The sequence below is a fragment of the Equus caballus genome, chromosome 2, assembly GCF_041296265.1.
Source record: "Equus caballus isolate H_3958 breed thoroughbred chromosome 2, TB-T2T, whole genome shotgun sequence".
NCBI classification, from domain to species: domain Eukaryota; kingdom Metazoa; phylum Chordata; class Mammalia; order Perissodactyla; family Equidae; genus Equus; species Equus caballus.
Window position 1 is genome coordinate 31,090,852 of NC_091685.1, and position 18,680 is coordinate 31,109,531.

Consider the following 18,680-nt stretch of genomic DNA (forward strand, 5'->3'; position numbering starts at 1 on the left):
GAGGGCTAATCTTCCTCAAAAAAAAAAGAAAAAAAAGAGGAGGCTTGGCAACAGATGTTAGCTCAGGGCGAATCTTCCTCACCGAAAAAATATAAATATATGTTATTTCTATTAACATGTGATAGGCTTATTAAATATATTTTTAAGTTGTCAGTTTTACTTTCTAATAGAGTAGACATTGAGAGACGTAACCTACATCAATAAAAGCTCTTTAGGGCCTGGGTAACTTTTAAGGTGGTGAAGAGGTGTTGAGACCACAAGGTTTGAGAACTGCCACCACAGGCTTTCTCACACCAGCTCTTTTGCAACCTGACAACACCCCCACCCCGGCCCTGTGTGGTTAATTGCATAACTTCCAAGGTGGAGGGATCCTTCAGGATCTCATCAAAAACCCCCTCCTGGTGCAGACAGACATGCTGACAAGAGGACTGTTTTGGCCAATGTTACCCAGTCATCACTTCACCCCAAACTGAGTCAGAATCCAGACTCCTGTCTCCTTGGTCCAGGAGGTGCTGACTTCTCTACCCAGCCTGGTTAATAATCAGTCAGGCTCTCTGGCACGTTCTCAGCTTCCTGTTCCCTCAACTCCAAAAATCCTAATGGAAACAGGATCTTCTCCCTCTGCTCTCCCAACACCGCCCCATGCCTGCCTGCTGCCTCTCATCTGCCTCCTTGACCCCACACCAGCCCAAGGGCACGACAGAGATGACGTCACTCTCATTCATTGCCAACTAGGAAAGGACTTGGGAAAGTGAGGAGAAAGCTAGAATATGTATACATATTGGTTATGAGATAGATAACAAATAGCCAGCTAGCTAGCTCATCTGCCATCGCTGGAGCGTTTACTGGGTGCCAGGCGCTGTATTACACAACACTATCTCAGTTAATCCTCATGCCTCGTCACCACCACTGATGAAATAAGTACTACCTGTGATTCCCACTTTCCAGATGAGGGATGTGAGGAAAAGGAGTGAGTGGCTTTATCCAAGAGCATAAAGCTAAACCTTGTCTGAGCCAGGCCCGGAATTCAGAGCCGTCTGACTCCAAAGCCCAACGGCCTGACCGGCAAGTCCTTGGGAGTAAGGAGGTCAGGACTCCACCAGGCTGGTGAGGAAAGATCTAAAATCCAGCCAGCTACTGGTAGCAATGGAGGCATTAGTGAGCAAAATTGGTCAGAAGAGGGAAAAACCAAAAAGAGAGAGAAAAGAGATGTGATTTGCCCCCGGGACTAAAGAGAAAAGATTACCTCTGTCTATTGGCAGGGCCCCTCATCCTGGGCAAGGGCATGCATTAGATCCTGTCCCTTTACCAACCTGAGCCTGTCATAACACAAGGGCTCAAGTTCTGCCACTTGCTGTGGAATTTGGGTCAAATGACTTGCCCTCTCTGAATTTGTTTGCTCAAGAAATGTTGCCTGCCTCAGATGATATGAATGTGGGCATTATTAGTCCATTCTCTAAAAGGGAAGTTGCTGGAGGTGAGGTAGTTGAAAAGAGGAAGAAGATATTTGAAAAAACTCAACAAAAGTGTCCTGTGGGCAGATTTCAGATTAGTCAGTTCATTTACCCAGTATTTGCTGGAGGATGTAAAGAATGTACAAGCAATTGGATGGGACCCCGAGTCTTGAGAGCAATGAACCAGAGCACAGGCTCCCAGTGCCCCCAGCAAGTTTCTTAAGATCTCTGGGGTCCAATTTCCTCATCTATAAAATACGGAAAATAATAATAATACGAGCCTGCAGGGTTGTTTACAGGTTTAAGTGAGATAACGTGTAGAGCGTGGTAGTGCAATGCCAAGCGCTCACCACCATTATCCTCCAACCTTCTTTTCAGACGGCAGTACTGGGGCGAGAGAGAGTGAGTGACCTTTCCGTAGAACCAACTGGGGGCAGAGCTGGGCTCAAACCCTGAGTATCTGGTTCCTACCTGGGGACCCTTTTCTTTCTACCACAACACACACACGCTTCTTAGTTCAATCCGGCAAGCAAGCTGCTCCTCAGTTGTTTTAAATAATTATTTAATGTGCGTGTCAGGAATACAGCTATTAGTTTCCCCAGTCACAGATGAAGAAACTAAAGCTCAGAGAGTTTGAGGAACTTGCCCCAGGGTCACACAGCCCACCAATGGCAGGGCTGGGATTTGAACCCAGCAATATTTCATTCCAGAGTCTTGGTACTTAACCTTCACTCCAGTGGAAAGAGGCCTCAGGCATCATTTAGCTCAGTTCCTCCCAGGAGGGAGGCTGGAGATGATACAGACAGAGGAGAAAGGAAGGTCCAGGGAGAATGAGTGTCCAGAAAGCAGGTGATGACCCCACAGACCCCTGGATGGGGATGATGAATGGCGAATGGACAGCTGACTTGGCATGGAATCCTGCAGCCCCACAGGGAAGACTCACGGGGCCTGGGTTTCCTTGACAACCAGTAGAACATTTGAGAAAGAAATTCTAGAGGAGATCTTGGTGATGATCCTTTGCCCCATTTCTGTAAATTATGAATTCTTTCCTAACAGGACTGGAGGTAGCCTATATTATGAGTTAGGGCAGTTGAAATAAAAGCAAAGCCTTCGAAACCACCAACAGGAGCAATGAATGAATCAGGAACTAACCCCTAGTGACCTGGGCCTGCAGGCCTGCATTGCATTTAGCTCTGAGCTTCCTGGTAGCTGAGGGCAAAGGAAACACAGAAGCCTGTCTGAAGAAGCTGCTTTTCTCCTGATAAACATTTGTTTATTCATTTGTTCATTCATTCGATAAGTCAATTTTTGAACGTCTAAGTGCCTACTTTGTGCCAGGCCCTGTGCTCCAGTGCTGGAAATCCCAGGAGAAGTGTATTAAAGAAATTGAAGTGGGAAACAACCCTTTCGGCAGCCCTTTGCATCTCCCCCTAAGAGGTTTTTACATTTGCCTTGCATCAATAAACTTATCCTGCGGACTCTATTGCTGGAGAGACTTTAAGTTCTCTCCCCTGCAGGTTGTCCCGCCTCCCCTGCCAAATCCATTTTGGGAATGACTACCCTGGTGCTCTGTTTGCAAGGTCAGTTGCCAACCTTCCGGTTCACTTTCTGCTTTAGACCTGCTGCTCGTGGTTCCCGCTTCTTTCCGGAAGTCTGGTTCCCTGGGTCAGGAGAACTGTGGTGAGCGGCTCCTGGTGAGGCTCAGGATGAATGAGGCCTGGGCCCCAGGGGCAAGGTCTGCCATGGCTTGTGAACAGGAAGTGGTGGCTCGAGGCCATCTAACTGCTCACGTATCTGGGCTGAGTTCCATCTCCGTATGGGCTGCTTCACTTAGCTCGGGCTTCCCGTGAAAAGATCTCCAAGAATCTACCATGGGCTTTTTTTTGGTGTGACGGGGAGTAGAATGCAAAGATGTCTCCACTTCCTGACCCAGATTCTACTCTCAAGATTAGACGCTCACAGTCAAGAAAGCAAGATGAAGAATGGACACAAATAACAGAAGGTAGATGGTGATCCATGCAGTAGATCTCAATGTCTCAATGAGTTTCTGTGCCTGGAGGGGTAAGGGGAAACCAGAGAACACTTCCTGGAGGAGGTGGCTTTTGATATAGGGCCTGAAAAAATAGATAAGATTTGGGCAAAGAAACATAGCTGACAGCCCAAAACTCCAGGGAACCTCCTTGCAACTGCAGCCACATGCTGCCAAGCACAGAGGGGGACCAGGGGAAGAAACATGGAGGGAAGGCCCCATGATACCCTTCCCGTGGCTGGACATGGGGCCCAGAGCCCAGCCTTCTGAGAAGCAGGTCAAGGGGGTCAGCTGTGTCTATTATTGATGGATCATTCATGCAGGTCAAACAGGTTCTTAAAAATGTGATGGTTTGGCCTTCACGGTGATAAAGTGTCAGCTGGGGAGGAGTGAGATCTTTCTATCTGCCTCAGCTCTCAGATGAAGGTCAGACAGGACTCAAGCACAGAGGCCTGCAAGAATCCTATAATTGATATGGAACCTGACGTGAGTCTGCTCGCCCGTTGCACAGCCAGCCAATCTCTGACATGGAGTGTGGTGGAAGAAAGCAGGAATTTTATTATTGCACAGTGCTGAGCAAGGAGAAAGGGCAGCTAACGCTGAAATCCCAAACTCCCCAAAAAGCTACAAGCATGGGTTTTTATTTGGAGTTTTAGGTAGGGGAGGGGGCACGAGGCCTTGCTGGCCAGTGTTTTCCTGGTTTAGGCTTGAGAGGCTGCTTGCAGAAAGGGGAGGTAAGGGATTCTACAGGAAGCTACCCTTGGTGGATAATGGATTCCAGTGCCAGGAAACTCTGGGAAGCTTGAGTTTCTTGATGTTCTCTGGACATCAGTGTCCCTGTAACAGACCTCAAGGACCTGTGATGAGTCAAAACTGTAGTGTGAGCCCAGCTGAGCCCCCTGGGCTTTAGCCATTTGTAACTCCTATTTGGTTGTAAAGCTCAGGGAGTCAGTTAAAGAAACAGATATTTACATGTGAGTGCTTTTGGTTTTAACCTCATATATGCTGGGTTGAATGTAGGACAACTGATATCAGGGCTAGTATCATAAGATAACTCTATCAAGTATTTCCTGCCTTCCATTAGACACATACTATAAGCCAGGCATAGCACCACGAACTTAGTAAACTTCTATCACTTAATCTGCACAACAATGTGATAAGGGTAGTATTTCTCCCAGTTTACAGATGAATGAAACACAGACTCAGAGAGGTGAAGTAACTTGCCCAAGGTCGCACAGCTCATAAGGTGCAAAGCTGGATTTGAATCCAGGGAGGTCTGGTTGCACAGCCTGTGACACTGAGATCCAACACAGTGAGTTTCCCAGAGGAAATCTAGGAAATCACCCAGTCAATACACCTGCTTTCAAGATGAAAAAAGAAAGACCCAGGAAGCAGAAGGGACCTGCCCAAAGTCACTCAATAGCAGAACAGGGACGGGAAGCCCAGCGTCCCCACGCCTAGTCAGAGATCAAAATGGTGGCTCTTGGCCTCCAATCTCAGCTTCTCACTGCAGGTGTGGTGGCCACAACTAAAGGGTCATGCTCCTTTCCACCTGACATGTGGCCCCAGTGCCTTCGGGCTTGAAACACAGCAGGAAAGGCAGGGCCACCTGTGACCGTGGCATCCTTTCACTTCGCACTTTCACTTCGGGTCAGAAAAACCCCCAGGCCCACCTTTTCCTGAGCCGCTCTCAGCCCTCGTGGTTCCCTTCCCAGACGCTCAGTGAGAGTCAGGGCTCCAGGCTGCAGGCCCGGGCACCCACTGCAGCCTGGACGTGCCCTCTGGGGAAGGTCAGGTAGTTCCGGGCTCCGGCATTTTTCTCAGGTGGGGAAAACACTTGGTTGGTTGGTTCTCTGTTGATCTTACAGTTTTATGGTGACAGGTGACAAAATGTTTTTGCAAGCCTCAGTGGTTCTTAATGTTTGGAACTCCACTGACACACTGATAAAAATATGAACCGTTTCCGCTTAACAATGCACAGACAAAAAGTCCTACAAACCCTTTGAAAGGACTGATAGCCCGTCACAACCTATCCGTGGATCTGGTTAGAAAGCCATGGTGGCGATCATCAGCTAATTTGGTTTTCCCAAGGAGAATGGGACAGGGATTGTCATTTCACTGGCATTTCGCAAATGAGAAAAGAGGCTCAGAAAGTTGAAGGGACTTGCCCAAAGTCACATGACAAGCCACGGCAGAGGTGGAAATAGACACCCGTGCTGGACAGCAAACACTGAGTCTGTCTGTGCTGGGCATTCAGACGAGTCCTTGCATGAAGCCATATCCTCTGACTATCTGCCCAGAGGGAAGGCAGACAGGGAGATGAGTGTCCTGTTGCTCTGTGCATCCTTCTGTTGGATGTTGTCTTCTTAGGACCTCCATCCAAATGCCTGCATTTCCTGCTCTCACTTAATTTGGGCCATAACCACAGATTGGTGGCCACGCCAGGCTCGGGTGGGACACAGATGTCAGCCACCACGACCCCTGGCATCCTCTTCTAGGCTGGACTCTGCATGGGGTGAGCCATTCTCTGATGGGAGGGGATGGTTTTCTAAGGGAAATATGAGAAGAGAGTGTAGGGGTGAGGGGGTGGGCAGCAGGGGTGCAAAGAGGAAGCTTCCAGAAGCGGCAGGGCAGGAACGTGCAAGCTGAGAAAGGCTTGCACTGTCTGTCACCCACTCATGACCAGGCCTGAGAACTCGGCTGGCACCATTTCCTGTCTCACTCAGGTGTGACCTCGACAACAATCAGCAAAGGGCATCTGTCTTGAAAACACTGCTTTTCAGCTTTTCTCTAGGGAGGGTCATCTCAATGCTCACAGCACGAGAGTTCTGTCTTGTGATTTGGGGAGTGTGAAATCTCATTCCAGCTCAGCTGCTGCTTTGTTGGGTGACCATAGAAAATCCCATCCCCACCCTTGGACTGTTTTCTCGATGGTAAAATGATGGAGTTGGGTTAGATGAGAGGTTTTCCATCTGTTCCTCGGAGCCTGAGGGTTCCCCAGAGGAACCTGGGCTGCCTTGAAGGGAGGACATAGGTGACATGAACTCAGATTTTACCCGATTTATGAATAGGGGTTAGGGGCCGGCCTCATGGCTGAGTGGTTAAGTTCGTGCGCTACGCTTCGGTGGCCTGGGGTTTCACTGGTTCAATCCTGGGCGCGGACATGGCTTGCAAGGCCACACTGAGGCGGCATTCCACATGCCACAGCTAGAAGGAACCACAACTAAAAAATATACAACTATGGGGCCGGCCCTGTGGCCAAGTGGTTAAGTTTGCACGTTCTGCTGCTGCGGCGGCCCAGGGTTTCACTGGTTCGGATCCTGGGCGTGGACATGGAACCGCTCATCAGGCCACGCTGAGGTGGTGTCCCACATGCCACAGCTAGAGGGACCCACAGCTAGAATGTACAACTATGTACTAGGGGGATTTGGGGGAAAAAGCGGAAAGAAAAAAATATATATATATACAACTATGTACTGGGGGAACTTGGGGAGAAAAAAGCAGAAAAAAAAAGAAAGAAAGAAACGGGGCTGGCCCCGTGGCCGAGTGGTTAAGTTCGCGCGCTCCGCTGCAGGCGGCCCAGTGTTTCGTCGGTTCGAATCCTGGGCGCGGGCATGGCACTGCTCGTCAGACCACGCTGAGGCAGCGTCCCACATGCCACAACTAGAGGAACCCACAACGAAGAATACACAACTATGTACTGGGGGGCTTTGGGGAGAAAAAGGAAAAAATAAAATCTTTAAAAAAAAAAAAAAAAAAAAAAAAAAAAAAAAAAAAAGAAAGAAAGAAAAAAGAAGATTGGCAACAGTTGCTACCTCAGGTGCCAATCTTTAAAAAAAACATAATAAACAATGAATGGGGTTCCATCGATTGTAAAAAGTGTTCCTCTCTCTTAAAAATTTAAAGACACTGGATTATAATAAGGGCTACCATTTGTTGAGCTCTTATGATGCTCCAGTCATATTATTCTTAACAACTTCACAGAGTAGGTGAATAATCCCCATTGGAAGATGCTCCTAATAATAATAACAACAACAACAATGATAAGCACTTTTCCACGTAATATGTTAATTTACTTAAATCTTCACAAAAACCCATTTGACAGACGAGAAATGGGAAAACCGAGGCATTAGATGTCTTTTTTTTAAAACAGAATCTTTTTTTAAAAAAAGATTTTATATTTTTCCTTTTTTCTCCCCAAAGCCCCCAGTACATAGTTGTATATTCTTAGTTGCAGGTCCTTCTAGTTGTGGCATGTGGGACGCCGCCTCAGCGTGGCCTGATGAGCGGTGTCATGTCCGCGCCCAGGATTTGAACAGGCGAAGCCCTGAGCCGCCGATGTGGACCTCGAGAACTTAACCACTCGGTCACAGGGCCAGCCCCTAGGTGTCTTGAACAAGGCCACCCGGCTGGGATTTGAACCTTCACAACGTGCCCCCTCCCCCCACACTCTTACTTGGGGTCCACTCCATTGCTACAGCCCCCTTCCATCCAAATGGGTTCCATTCATTCAGTGGTTTCTGAGCACCTACGATGCAGCAGGCGTTGTGTAAGGCACTGAAGGCCCAGAAATAACGAGAGCTCAGTCTCTGACTCGACAGGCTATGAGGCCTCTGCCAAGTGGTTGAACGCCTCTGAGCCTCCATTATCTATGAAATAATAACCATAATTCTTCTATAATAGAGTTGTGTGAATTACATTAGATTGCAGCTGTGAAAAATATTTTGTAGAATTCAAATTCCATACAAATGCTGGTTAGTGCGGTTTTTAATCTGGTTGGAGAAAAGACTAAGGCAAAACTGGTTACAACATTTGCAGAGCAAGGCTGGGAGCTTCGTGTGTGACCCGGGGGTCAGTGAGGGCTTCACTGGGGGAAAGATGAATCCAGAAGGAAAGCGAAGAAGGAAGGTGAGCCAGAGAGAGAAACCCTGGGGCAAAGGTGTGGGAAAAGTTACAAGAAACAACTATCTGGGGAATGGTGAGGCATCTAGCTGAACCCGACTGGGGCTGCCTGCAGGGGCTGCTGAGGACCGTGTCCTGACCCTGCTGTCAACAGGCAGTACAGCACGGCAGGGTGGGGTAGTGCTGTCCCGTAAAAGAGTAACATGAGCTACACGCCATTTAAAATTTTCTACTAACCACATTAAAAAATAAACAAAAAGAAACAGGCAAAACAAATGTTTATTTAGCCCAAAGTATCCAAAATATTACCATTTCAACTTGTAATCAATATAAACAATTATTAATGAGACATTTTACATTCCTTTTTCCATTCTGTCTTTGAAATGAGGTGTGTATTTTACCCTTAAGGCGCATCTCCATTTAGCCACATTCACAGCGCAGGTGTAGACAGAACTGGGGTTGAACCCCAGTTCCCACACTTAAATAACTAGGTCATCTTGGGCAAGTTCCAAATTAAGAACAGCTACCTCCAGTGTCAAGCTCTCTTCTAAATGTATTTTACATATTAAGCACTTAATCCTCATAACAGGAATTATCTAAAAAGGGGGGTCGCTGTGAGGTGACATTTGAAAAATGCAGTGAAGGCTTCTTCTCCAGCCACACCAAGATGCCCCTGCTGGGGAAGCCACAGACCTCTCTTTCCCCAACTCGCACTCCCTGAGAATCTCTAGCAGGACCAGAAGTAGGGTGAGGAGAATGAGGCACTCACTGTGGGCGCAAAATTTAAACGGGTGCCAAGAAATTATAGTAAATTCCCTTTTGAATGTAAATAAAATATTTAAATTTTATAAAATATTTTAATGTTGTGAATTTTAATAAAAGCTGCTTTTCAATTTTTCAATAGTAACTACTTTAGTGTTTTAATGTTAAATGTTTAAAAAAAAATAATAGACACTAAGGAACACATGGAAATGTCTAAATGGAGACATACATTTTCCTTTTGCCGTTGGCAAGGCCCTGCTTTTTAGTCTGGTCCACGGGAAAATCCTGTCCTGCCTCCTGCTTCTCAAGATGCGCCTGCCTGCAAGTTCTCTTCTCTTTAGCTGCTTCTTTATTTTTAATTTAATTTAATTTTATTTATTTATTCATTTATTTATTTTCATTTCTATTTTTTTGAGGAAGATTAGCCCTGAGCTAACATCTGCTGCCAATCCTCTTCTTTTTGCTTAGGAAGACTGGCCCTGAGCTAACATCCATGCCTGTCTTCCTCTACTTTATATGTGGGACGCCTACCACAGCATGGTTTGCCAAGCGGTGCCATGTCCACACCCGGGATCCGAACCCGTGAACCCTCGGCTGCCGAAGCAGAACGCGTGCGCACTTAACCGCTCTGCCACAGGGCGGGCCCCTAGCTGCTTCTTAAATCCTCTGAATTCTCTTAAGGGATTAGGTTTTGGGCTCAACATTGTGTTTTTAAGATTTATTCTTGTTGACACATGTACTTGTAGTTTATTTTTACTGCTTCGTTATTTCTTCGTATGGATGTACTATAATTTATTTATCCATTTTCCAGTTGATGGATTTTTTTTTTTTGCCGTTTCAAAAATGCTGAAATGAACATCCTTGCACCTGTCCCCTCATGCGCATGTGTAAGTGTTCCTCAGGAGCACATTCCCAGGAGTGGAATTGGTGTGTCCAAGGGCAGTGGCACATCTTCAGCTCCACTAGATTTTGCCAAACTGCTCTCCAGAGAGTTTGTCACGACGCTGAAAGTTCTCGAGGCTCCAAGCCTTCTCCAACACTCGTGCATTTTTTTGCCAATCTGATGGGAGTGAAACTTGCATTTTTGTGGATGCTGTTGAAGTTAAATATCTTTCCAAAGGATTACTGACCATTTTTCTTTCATGTCTCATATTTTTCTTTTTCTTTTCTTCTTGTTCTCTGCAAAGCCCCCCAGTACATAGCTGTATATTCTAGTCGTAGGTCCTTCTGGTTCTGCTATGTGGGAACGCTGCCTCAGCATGGCTTGATGAGTGGTGCTAGGTCCGCGCCCAGGATCCAAACTGGTGAAACCTCAGGCTGCCCAGGGGAGCGCGTGAACTTAACCACTCGGCCACGGGGCCGGCCCCAGCTAGTCATCTTTTTTAAGTTCTTGACTTCTAAACAAATTTCACTGTGGTTAGAGGATATGGTTTGTATGTTAACAGATTATTTTAAATTTGTTGAATTTGTTTTTCACCCAAGACTTAGCCAATTTTGATAAACGTCCACATTTGCTTGAAAATAATGGATATTCTCCAATTATTGAGTGCTGAGTTCCACAATGACTGTTAGATTAAGCTTGTCAATTGCATGCTCAAATCCTATACATCCTATTTATTAGTATTTTGTCTGCTTAATCTATTGATTTCTGAGAAAAGAATGTTAAAATAACTCACTATTCAATTTCACTTCAATTCCACAAATATTTATTGAGTACCTATTATGTACCCAATACTATTCTAAGCCTTTATATCAGTGAACAAAATAGTCAGTTCCTGGACCTCGTGGAGTTTAAACTCTAGTGGGACAAACAGACAATAAACAATAAAACATAAAATAGGTAAGTTATGTAGGGTAATTATATGGTAGAAGGTGATATGTGATATGGAAAAAATAAAAAATAGAGCAGGGTGAGGGGGACCAGAAGAGCTGGAGAGAGGGGTGCATTACAGTATTAAATAGGGTGGAAGGGGAGATGTCATTGAAAGGATAGAATTTGAGCCAAGACAGGAAGAAGGTGAGAGACTGAGCTGAGCATATTTCTAGGGAAAGAGTGTTCAGGCAGAGAGAACAGCCAGTGCAAAGGCCCCACAGCAGGAGGGAGAACCCATCGGGAAGCCAGTGTGGCTAAGCTAGAGCTGGTTGACCAAGGGGAGCATGGTAGTAGGGAGGTCAGAGAGTTAACGGGACCAGAATACATTTGGCTTCTAGGCCCTTGTAAGTACTTTGGCTTTACCCTGAATGGAAAGGGCATTACCTGTGGTTTGGAACAGAGGAGTGGCATGATCTGACATATTTTAAAAGGGTCACCCTGGCTGTTGTGTTGAAATCAGGCTAAAGCTGGGTGTGATTTAAAGCAGGAAGTCCATTTAGGAAGCTATTGCAGTAAACCAGGTAAGAGATGATGCCTGATTTTTAAAAGCCTAAATTAGATCAATGCCTTCACTCACTTCCTAAATAAAGCTTCAACTCAATTCATCTCTCTCTTGTGTTACTGTCATTCACAATTTAACTTCCACTTTCTTTTTATACCTTCCAGATTAGTCATTATCGTTATTAGTTATTGCTTTATGTAGACATCTGTTTTTATTTATTCATACATTTACTAACATTATTTTTTTTAAAGATTTTAGTTTTCCTTTTTCTTCCCAAGCCCCCCAGTACAGAGTTGTGTATTTTTAGTTGTGGGTCCTTCTAGTTGTGGCATGTGGGACGCCGCCTCAGCGTGGCCCCATGAGCGGTGCCATGTCCGCGCCCAGGATTCGAACCAACGAAACCCTGGGCCGCCGAAGGAGAGTACACGAACTTAACCACCCGGCCACAGGGCCGGCCGGCCCCCATTTATTAACCTATTTGTTCACAATTCCTTCTCGCCTTTCTGTCCTTCCCTTTGTGTAGAATTTCCTTCTTCTGATGCTGTACCCTCCAGATGTCCCTTCAGTGAAGGTCTGTTAGTGGACAATTCTATTTGTTTTTCTTCACTTTGAGCGATAGAATTGCTTTTTTCCCCTCTGTCTCCTGGCTACTATTGTTGCTATTGGGAAATCTGCTTTTAAATTTAACTATGATTCCTTTGCAGATATTGTGTCTTTTCTGTCTGATTTCTTTTAATTTTTTCTCTGTCTTCAGTATTCTGGAGTTTTATTATGATATATGTAGATGTGGAATTAGTTTGTTTTAAAAATTCTGCTTGGAAGTCACTGCAACTTCTGAATCTGAGGAGTCAAGTCCAGGAGAATTATCAATTCTCCACTATCGTCTCTTTGAATATCATTTCCCCAATGCCCACTACCAATTCTCTTTTTTCTGAAACTCCAATTAGATGTATTTTAAACTTTGTCATTCAATCCTTTATGTCTCTTAACCTGTCTTTCATATTTCCCATCTCTTTATCTCCTTGTGCTGCATTTTGAGAAATTTCTTTAGATCTACCTTCTAGATCACTGCTTTTCTTTTTTTAGATTGATTTTTTTTTTCTCAGCAGCTATGTTTTTATTTATTTATTTATTTATTGAGGAAGATTAGCCCTGAGCTAACATCTGCCACCAATCCTCCTCTTTTTGCTGAGGAAGACTGGCCCTGAGCTAACATCCATGCCCATTTTCCTCTACTTTCTATGTGGGACGCCTGCCACCGCATGGCTTGCCAAGCGGTGCCATGTCCACACCTGGGATCCGAACCAGCGAACCCTGGGCCATCGAAGCGGAACCTGCGAACTTAACTGTTGCGCCACCAGGCCAGCCCCTAGACCCCTAGGCTTTTCAACTAGCCTATTCTGCTCTTTAATCTACTCTTAAGGGTTTCTTTTTTCAATGGCTATTTTCCACTTCTAGAAATTTTACTTGATTCTTTTTCCAATCTGCCTAGTCTCTCATTATGTACTCACATTTTTGATTCCTTTTTGTTTAATAATATTAGCTATATTTTATAATATACACCCAAGTATTATGTGAAGTTCTTGGAAGTCGAATTCTACTGTCTGACATTTCTGCTAACTCTGGTTCATATGTCCTTATGCATTTTGTAATTTTTGCATTGTGAGCTCAAATTCCATTGGCCTTTATCTGTGGAAATCTTGTGCAACCTGGAGAGAAAGTATATCCCTCTAGAGAAATTTTGAGTTTGCTTTCTAATAATGCCCCATACACTATTTGGGTGCCCTGTTTGTTTGTTTGTTTGTTTCTCAATATTTAGGAAATACTTATACTAAAAAAGGATTCATTATCTGACATTCAAATTTAGCTAGACTCCTACATTTTATCTGGCACCCCTACTGGTGTGAAGCCAAAGTTTTATGTCTCATCCCTAAATTGTTGTTAAAACTTTAGCATCTTACTTACCAAAACTGGGAACAAAACATCAGCACAAAAAACCCCTCTACCTGATCACTCTGGATTCCATTTTTTTTGTGGCTTTGATTTCCTCTTGGTTTTTGACCCTTGGAGATTTCCCTTACTTTCAAAGGGAAGTCTTGGGATTAGTCTTTTCGAAAACAAAAGGCCGAAGAGCTTGCAGGCCACTTCTGCTTCTTCAATTCCCACATACTTCTCCTAAGGCAACCAGTACAGACCGAGAACCCCACTAGGATAGAGAAAGGGCAAAATATAGGGGAACAAAATATAAACTGCTATTTCAACATATGATCCATCCACACAGGTACAGGGTTTGAATGGATGAATCAGTGATTGTGTGAGGTCATTATTGCCCTGATTGAAACAGACTCGTTTCTTCTTTTCATTGCACTGCAGCAGGGTCTTCTTGGCAAGCTCAGCAGAAGCAGAGGGCCCTATCCCATGGAGAGATGCTGGGTGACGGAGGCAGCCAATGGCTCCACGGATGGCTTGGATTTCAACCCCATGAAGGATTACATGATCCTGAGCAGTTCCCAAAAGATAGCTATTGCAGTGCTGTGCACCCCTCTGGGCCTGCTAAGCGCCCTGGAGAACCTGGCTGTGCTCTATCTCATCCTGGCCTCCCGCCGGCTCCACAGGAAGCCCTCATACCTGTTCATTGGCAGCTTGGCTGGGGCTGACTTCCTGGCCAGTGTGGTCTTTGCCTGCAACTTTGTAAATTTCCACGTCTTCCATGGCGTGGACTCCAAGGCAGTCTTCCTGCTGAAGATCGGCAGCGTGACCATGACCTTCACAGCCTCTGTGGGCAGCCTGCTGCTGACTGCCATTGACCGCTACCTCTGTCTGCGCTACCCACCTACGTACAAAGCCCTACTCACCCGTGGGAGGGCCCTGGTGACCCTGGGCATCATGTGGGTCCTCTCAGCATTGGTCTCCTACCTGCCCCTCATGGGATGGACTTGCTGTCCCAGTCCCTGCTCTGAGCTTTTCCCCCTGATCCCCAATGACTATCTGCTGGGCTGGCTCCTGTTCATTGCCATCCTCTTCTCTGGCATCATCTACACCTATGGGCATGTGCTCTGGAAGGCCCATCAGCATGTAGCCAGATTAGCTGAACACCAGGACCAAGACAGGCAGGTGCCAAGAATAGCCCGGATGAGGCTGGATGTGAGGTTGGCCAAGACCCTGGGGGTGGTGCTGACTGTGCTCGTCATATGCTGGTTCCCAGCGCTGGCTCTCATGGTCTACAGCCTGACCACAACTCTAAATGATCAGGTCAAGAAGATCTTCGCCTTCTGCTCCATGCTCTGCCTTGTCAACTCCATGGTCAACCCCATCATCTATGCCCTGCGGAGTGGGGAGATCCGCTCCTCCGCCCACCACCGCCTGGCCCGCTGGAAGAAGCGCCTGAGGGGCCTCGGGCTTGAAGGGAAAGAAGAGGCCCCGAAGTCCTCAGTCACTGAGACAGAGGTTGATGTGAAAATCACCCAGTGGCCAGATTCCAGAGGTCTATCCTGCTCTGACCGCGGATGAGGCCTCTTGCACAGTTTTAAACAAGCCAAGTCACAATCATTTCACTCCCTGGAGAAGAGAGAGGGATCTTGAGCCTCTCATCTTACTTGTCTTGCTTGAACCAGCCCCCGGAGCCTGGACACTTACCCCTTTTCGCTGATGACTATGGGCACTGACCCCTGGAGGGTAGCCTAGTCATGCCTATCTGCACACAGTCTGCTGGAGAGCCAGGCTTGGCGAGGAATGGCAAGGAGGGCAGGAGGCAAAAGGCCTGGGACAGGCTCAGTGCATGTCAGGTCAGGACAACCTTCCCAACAAGATGCTTGGTGCCTGCATCTTCCAGAGACCATAGGAGCCAGACGGAGGCTTCAGGCTCAGACTTGAAGGACGAGGAGGAAATCTGAGAAGACTGGATTATTCTCCTAGAATATCTCCAGGGTATCACATGGGATGGACAGCCAGCCCCTGTTCCTGCTTAACTGTTGGGGCCTCCTTGGTTCTGGAGCTATGAAAGGCCTCACCTTCAGGTCACCCTTTCCCACTGAGGACCAAGAGCTGTGACATGATGAGGACCAAGAGTGTTGATTCGTCTCTCTCAGAGGTAACAGACAAGCCTCCAGTTCAGAGCATCTTGTTATTAGGGCAATGGCCCTTCTTGGCACCCTGATAATCGCCACTCACAGCCACTGTGACCTCTTGGGTCCCTGGGGAATCCAGAGGAGGCTGGGATCACTTGAGACACAGAATCTTCAGAGAGTTTTATTGACCTTGTGAAGTCCTATTTGGTGATAGGAAGCAGGCAGCATCCCAGTCTAACTCAACTCCAAGAAAAAGGAAGATATTCACAAAGATTTTCCAAATCCCCAATTGTTCCCACTCACCCCTCAATTCAGCCCCTTTGTCTCCTTCATACCCCTATAACGAAGAATAAACAGCGCAACTGAGAGGAGGGGGAAATTTCCTCACCACGTGCCAGGCACGGGGCTGACATCCCACAGTCCATTATCTCCAGCAAGAATACAGCCCCACGCTTTTGAAGATTCCAGGACACCCATATTTCACTTGTCAGGGAGGCTAGGCTCCTACCAGAGGGACCTAAAACAGTAGGCAAGAGGAAACATTGGTGGCAGGGGGAATCGCAGAGGAGTTCTTCTGCAATTATTTGGGACCACAGACGGAATAAAAGGAAAGATCTTCATTAAACATGTCTTCATTTAATACTTACAAGACAAGGTGTCCACTATTCATTCACTCATCCACCCATCTTACAAATACGCACCAGGCTCTGTGCTGGATCCTGGATGTTCAGCCATAAATGAGACTCGGCCCCTGTCTAATGGGGCTTACGTTCTGCATTCTGGTGGGAAGAGAGCCAATAAATAAATAAAGAAGATAATTACTGGTAGCACAATGAAGGAAATTGTCAGGGTCATGGGATAGGGATTAATTGAGGCGAGTTTAGGTAGGGTAGACCTACTATGTGTTTTGATCATAAATGCCGGCTGGTTTTACTGAATCTTTATTATGCACCAGGCACTGGGCTAAGCGCTTTTAAATGAGGTATTTCACTTAGTCTTCACAATAATCTGATGAAGAGGGTTTGGTACCATCATTTTACAGATGAGGAAACCTCTAAGTGACAAAACCACTTGCCTGAGGTCACACTGCTAATATGTACCCACAGCTGGGGTTTCCAACCCAGTTTCTGTTTGACCCCAAAGCCTGCCCTCTTTACCACTAAGCTCTTGGTGTAGTTCAGTCAAGTTCTGCTTGATTAGGAGACATATTAGATGTCTGTAACGTCAGATTGCTACAACCTTAACTCATCATTACTTCTCAGTGTATGTCCTTTTTTGCCCTGTGTTAATTTCCTGTAACAATTTTCCATAAACTGAGTGGCTTAAAACAACAGAAGTGTATTCTTTCACAGTTCTGAAGGCTAGAAGTCCAAAATCAAGGTGTCAGCAGGGCCAGAGGATCCAGAGGTTCAAGGGGAACCTCTTCCTACTTCTGGCAGCTCCTGGTTCCTTGGCTTGTGGCAACATAACTCCAGTCTCAGCTTCCATTTCACATGGCCGTCCCCCACTTTGTCTCTTGGTGTCTTCTTTTAAGGACACCACTCATTGGATTAAGGCACACCCTAATTCAGTATGACCTCGTCGTAATTTAACAAATTACATCTATAAAGCCTCTATTTCCAAATAAGGCAACATTCACAGGTTCCGAGTGGATGTGACGTTTTGGGGGCACTCTTCAACCCAGTTGAAATGGCTTTTTAAAGGTGAATTTGTGGGTTCTTAAAGTTGGGCCATGCCTTCATGCATTGGTGGGATCTTTTCTCATTTTAGCAAAGAAAATGCCAAAGTGTCTGGCATAAATTGATACTCAATAAATATTTGTTTAATGAATAAAACTAGAGTTTAAAAAGCATTGAATTAAATGCACTTCCACACTTTCTACCTCACTCTTTTCACAATCACACTCTATTTCTGCTTTAAGTAAAGGACTAGAGTTTATGGAGCCCAAGAGCAAGGGGGAAAAGGGATCCTGGATATCTCTGAGCCCTGCTCTCATTGTTTAGATGAGGAAGCCGGCCCAGACAGTGGACAAGTCCTGCCCAAGGTTACCAAATGGGGTAGTGTCCCGTGCACGAAACATACGCTTCCCAACTTGAGTTTTGTCCACTCTATGGCAACGCCCCTGCAGGTTTACATTTTGATTATGAGGATAAGGACAAATGAATGTCACAGTGTCCTATTTTATCTCCCTCAAGATGAGTTCTGTAACATCAAGGACCATTACTCACTCTGATCACTAGAAGATGTGCAGATGGCCTTTTTGAAGGCATCTGTGCTTACTATTTTGGACAATGTTTCAACATAATCCTGCAGAGGAAGAAACACAGAAAATAGCTGTTCATTCAGCAACAGCCATCAAGTTTCCTTATGACTCCTAGAAGGAGGAAGTGTTTGGTTCTGTCAGCAGACTCTGACCCCACCCCAGGGCAAGAGAGAAGCAGCCTGTTGAGAGGCATAGATTCCGCATCTGGAGACCTGCATTCTGGTCCCACCTCTTACCCAAACTGGCTGCATGATCTTGGGCGACTCCCATCCCCTGTCTGGGTCCCAGTTTCCTCCTCTGTAAGATGGGAAGCATAGGGAAAGGGATGGTGTCAAGGATCCCCAAAGTCCCTTCCAGCTCTGACATGCCGCAGTCCTCTCACTGATGTGTGAGGACTGGCTGTGCCACACGGGGTCATTAGATTTCCCACACCTGGTGGCCTCACCTCCTGTTTGAGCACACAGGGCATGTATGAAGTGTAGAGGAACTGGTGACTCCCCGTCAGACAAGGTTCACACAGGTACTCCTTGGGCCTGGGGCTCTCAATTTTGTCAACTTGCTACTCTACAAATGTTCCTTTGTGGCGCCCTGTGTCTCGGGCTTGTTTTTCCAAAAAGACACTAAGTTCATGGAATCGTCTCAGATTTCTCAAAGCAAGTTCAGTAAATATTAGACAGGCAAAATGGTTACACCTGTTCCTCCTCTTTCAGCGCCCACTTTTCTCCCTCTTCTCTCATAACGCTTCCTCCCATCATCCCTCTACCCCATTATTTGGGCCAGGGCTGTTACATGCCCTTCCATCTGGTAGTCCTGCCTCCAGGCTTGCTC

General features: G+C 46.2%; 1 protein-coding gene across 5 annotated transcripts in view; it reads left to right on the forward strand.

The window, feature by feature from the left end:
• CNR2 (cannabinoid receptor 2) overlaps window positions 1–17,424 on the forward strand; it is a 34,190-nt gene extending 16,766 nt beyond the window's left edge. For 2 of the 5 annotated variants that reach the window (XM_070246124.1, XM_005607011.4), the window contains exon 2: window positions 13,896–17,424. In XM_070246124.1, coding sequence (XP_070102225.1) covers window positions 13,941–15,032 — 1,092 coding nt within the window. In that variant the 5' untranslated portion in view covers window positions 13,896–13,940 and the 3' untranslated portion in view covers window positions 15,033–17,424. 5 annotated transcript variants of the gene reach the window in all.
• Window positions 17,425–18,680: the final 1,256 nt, after the last annotated feature.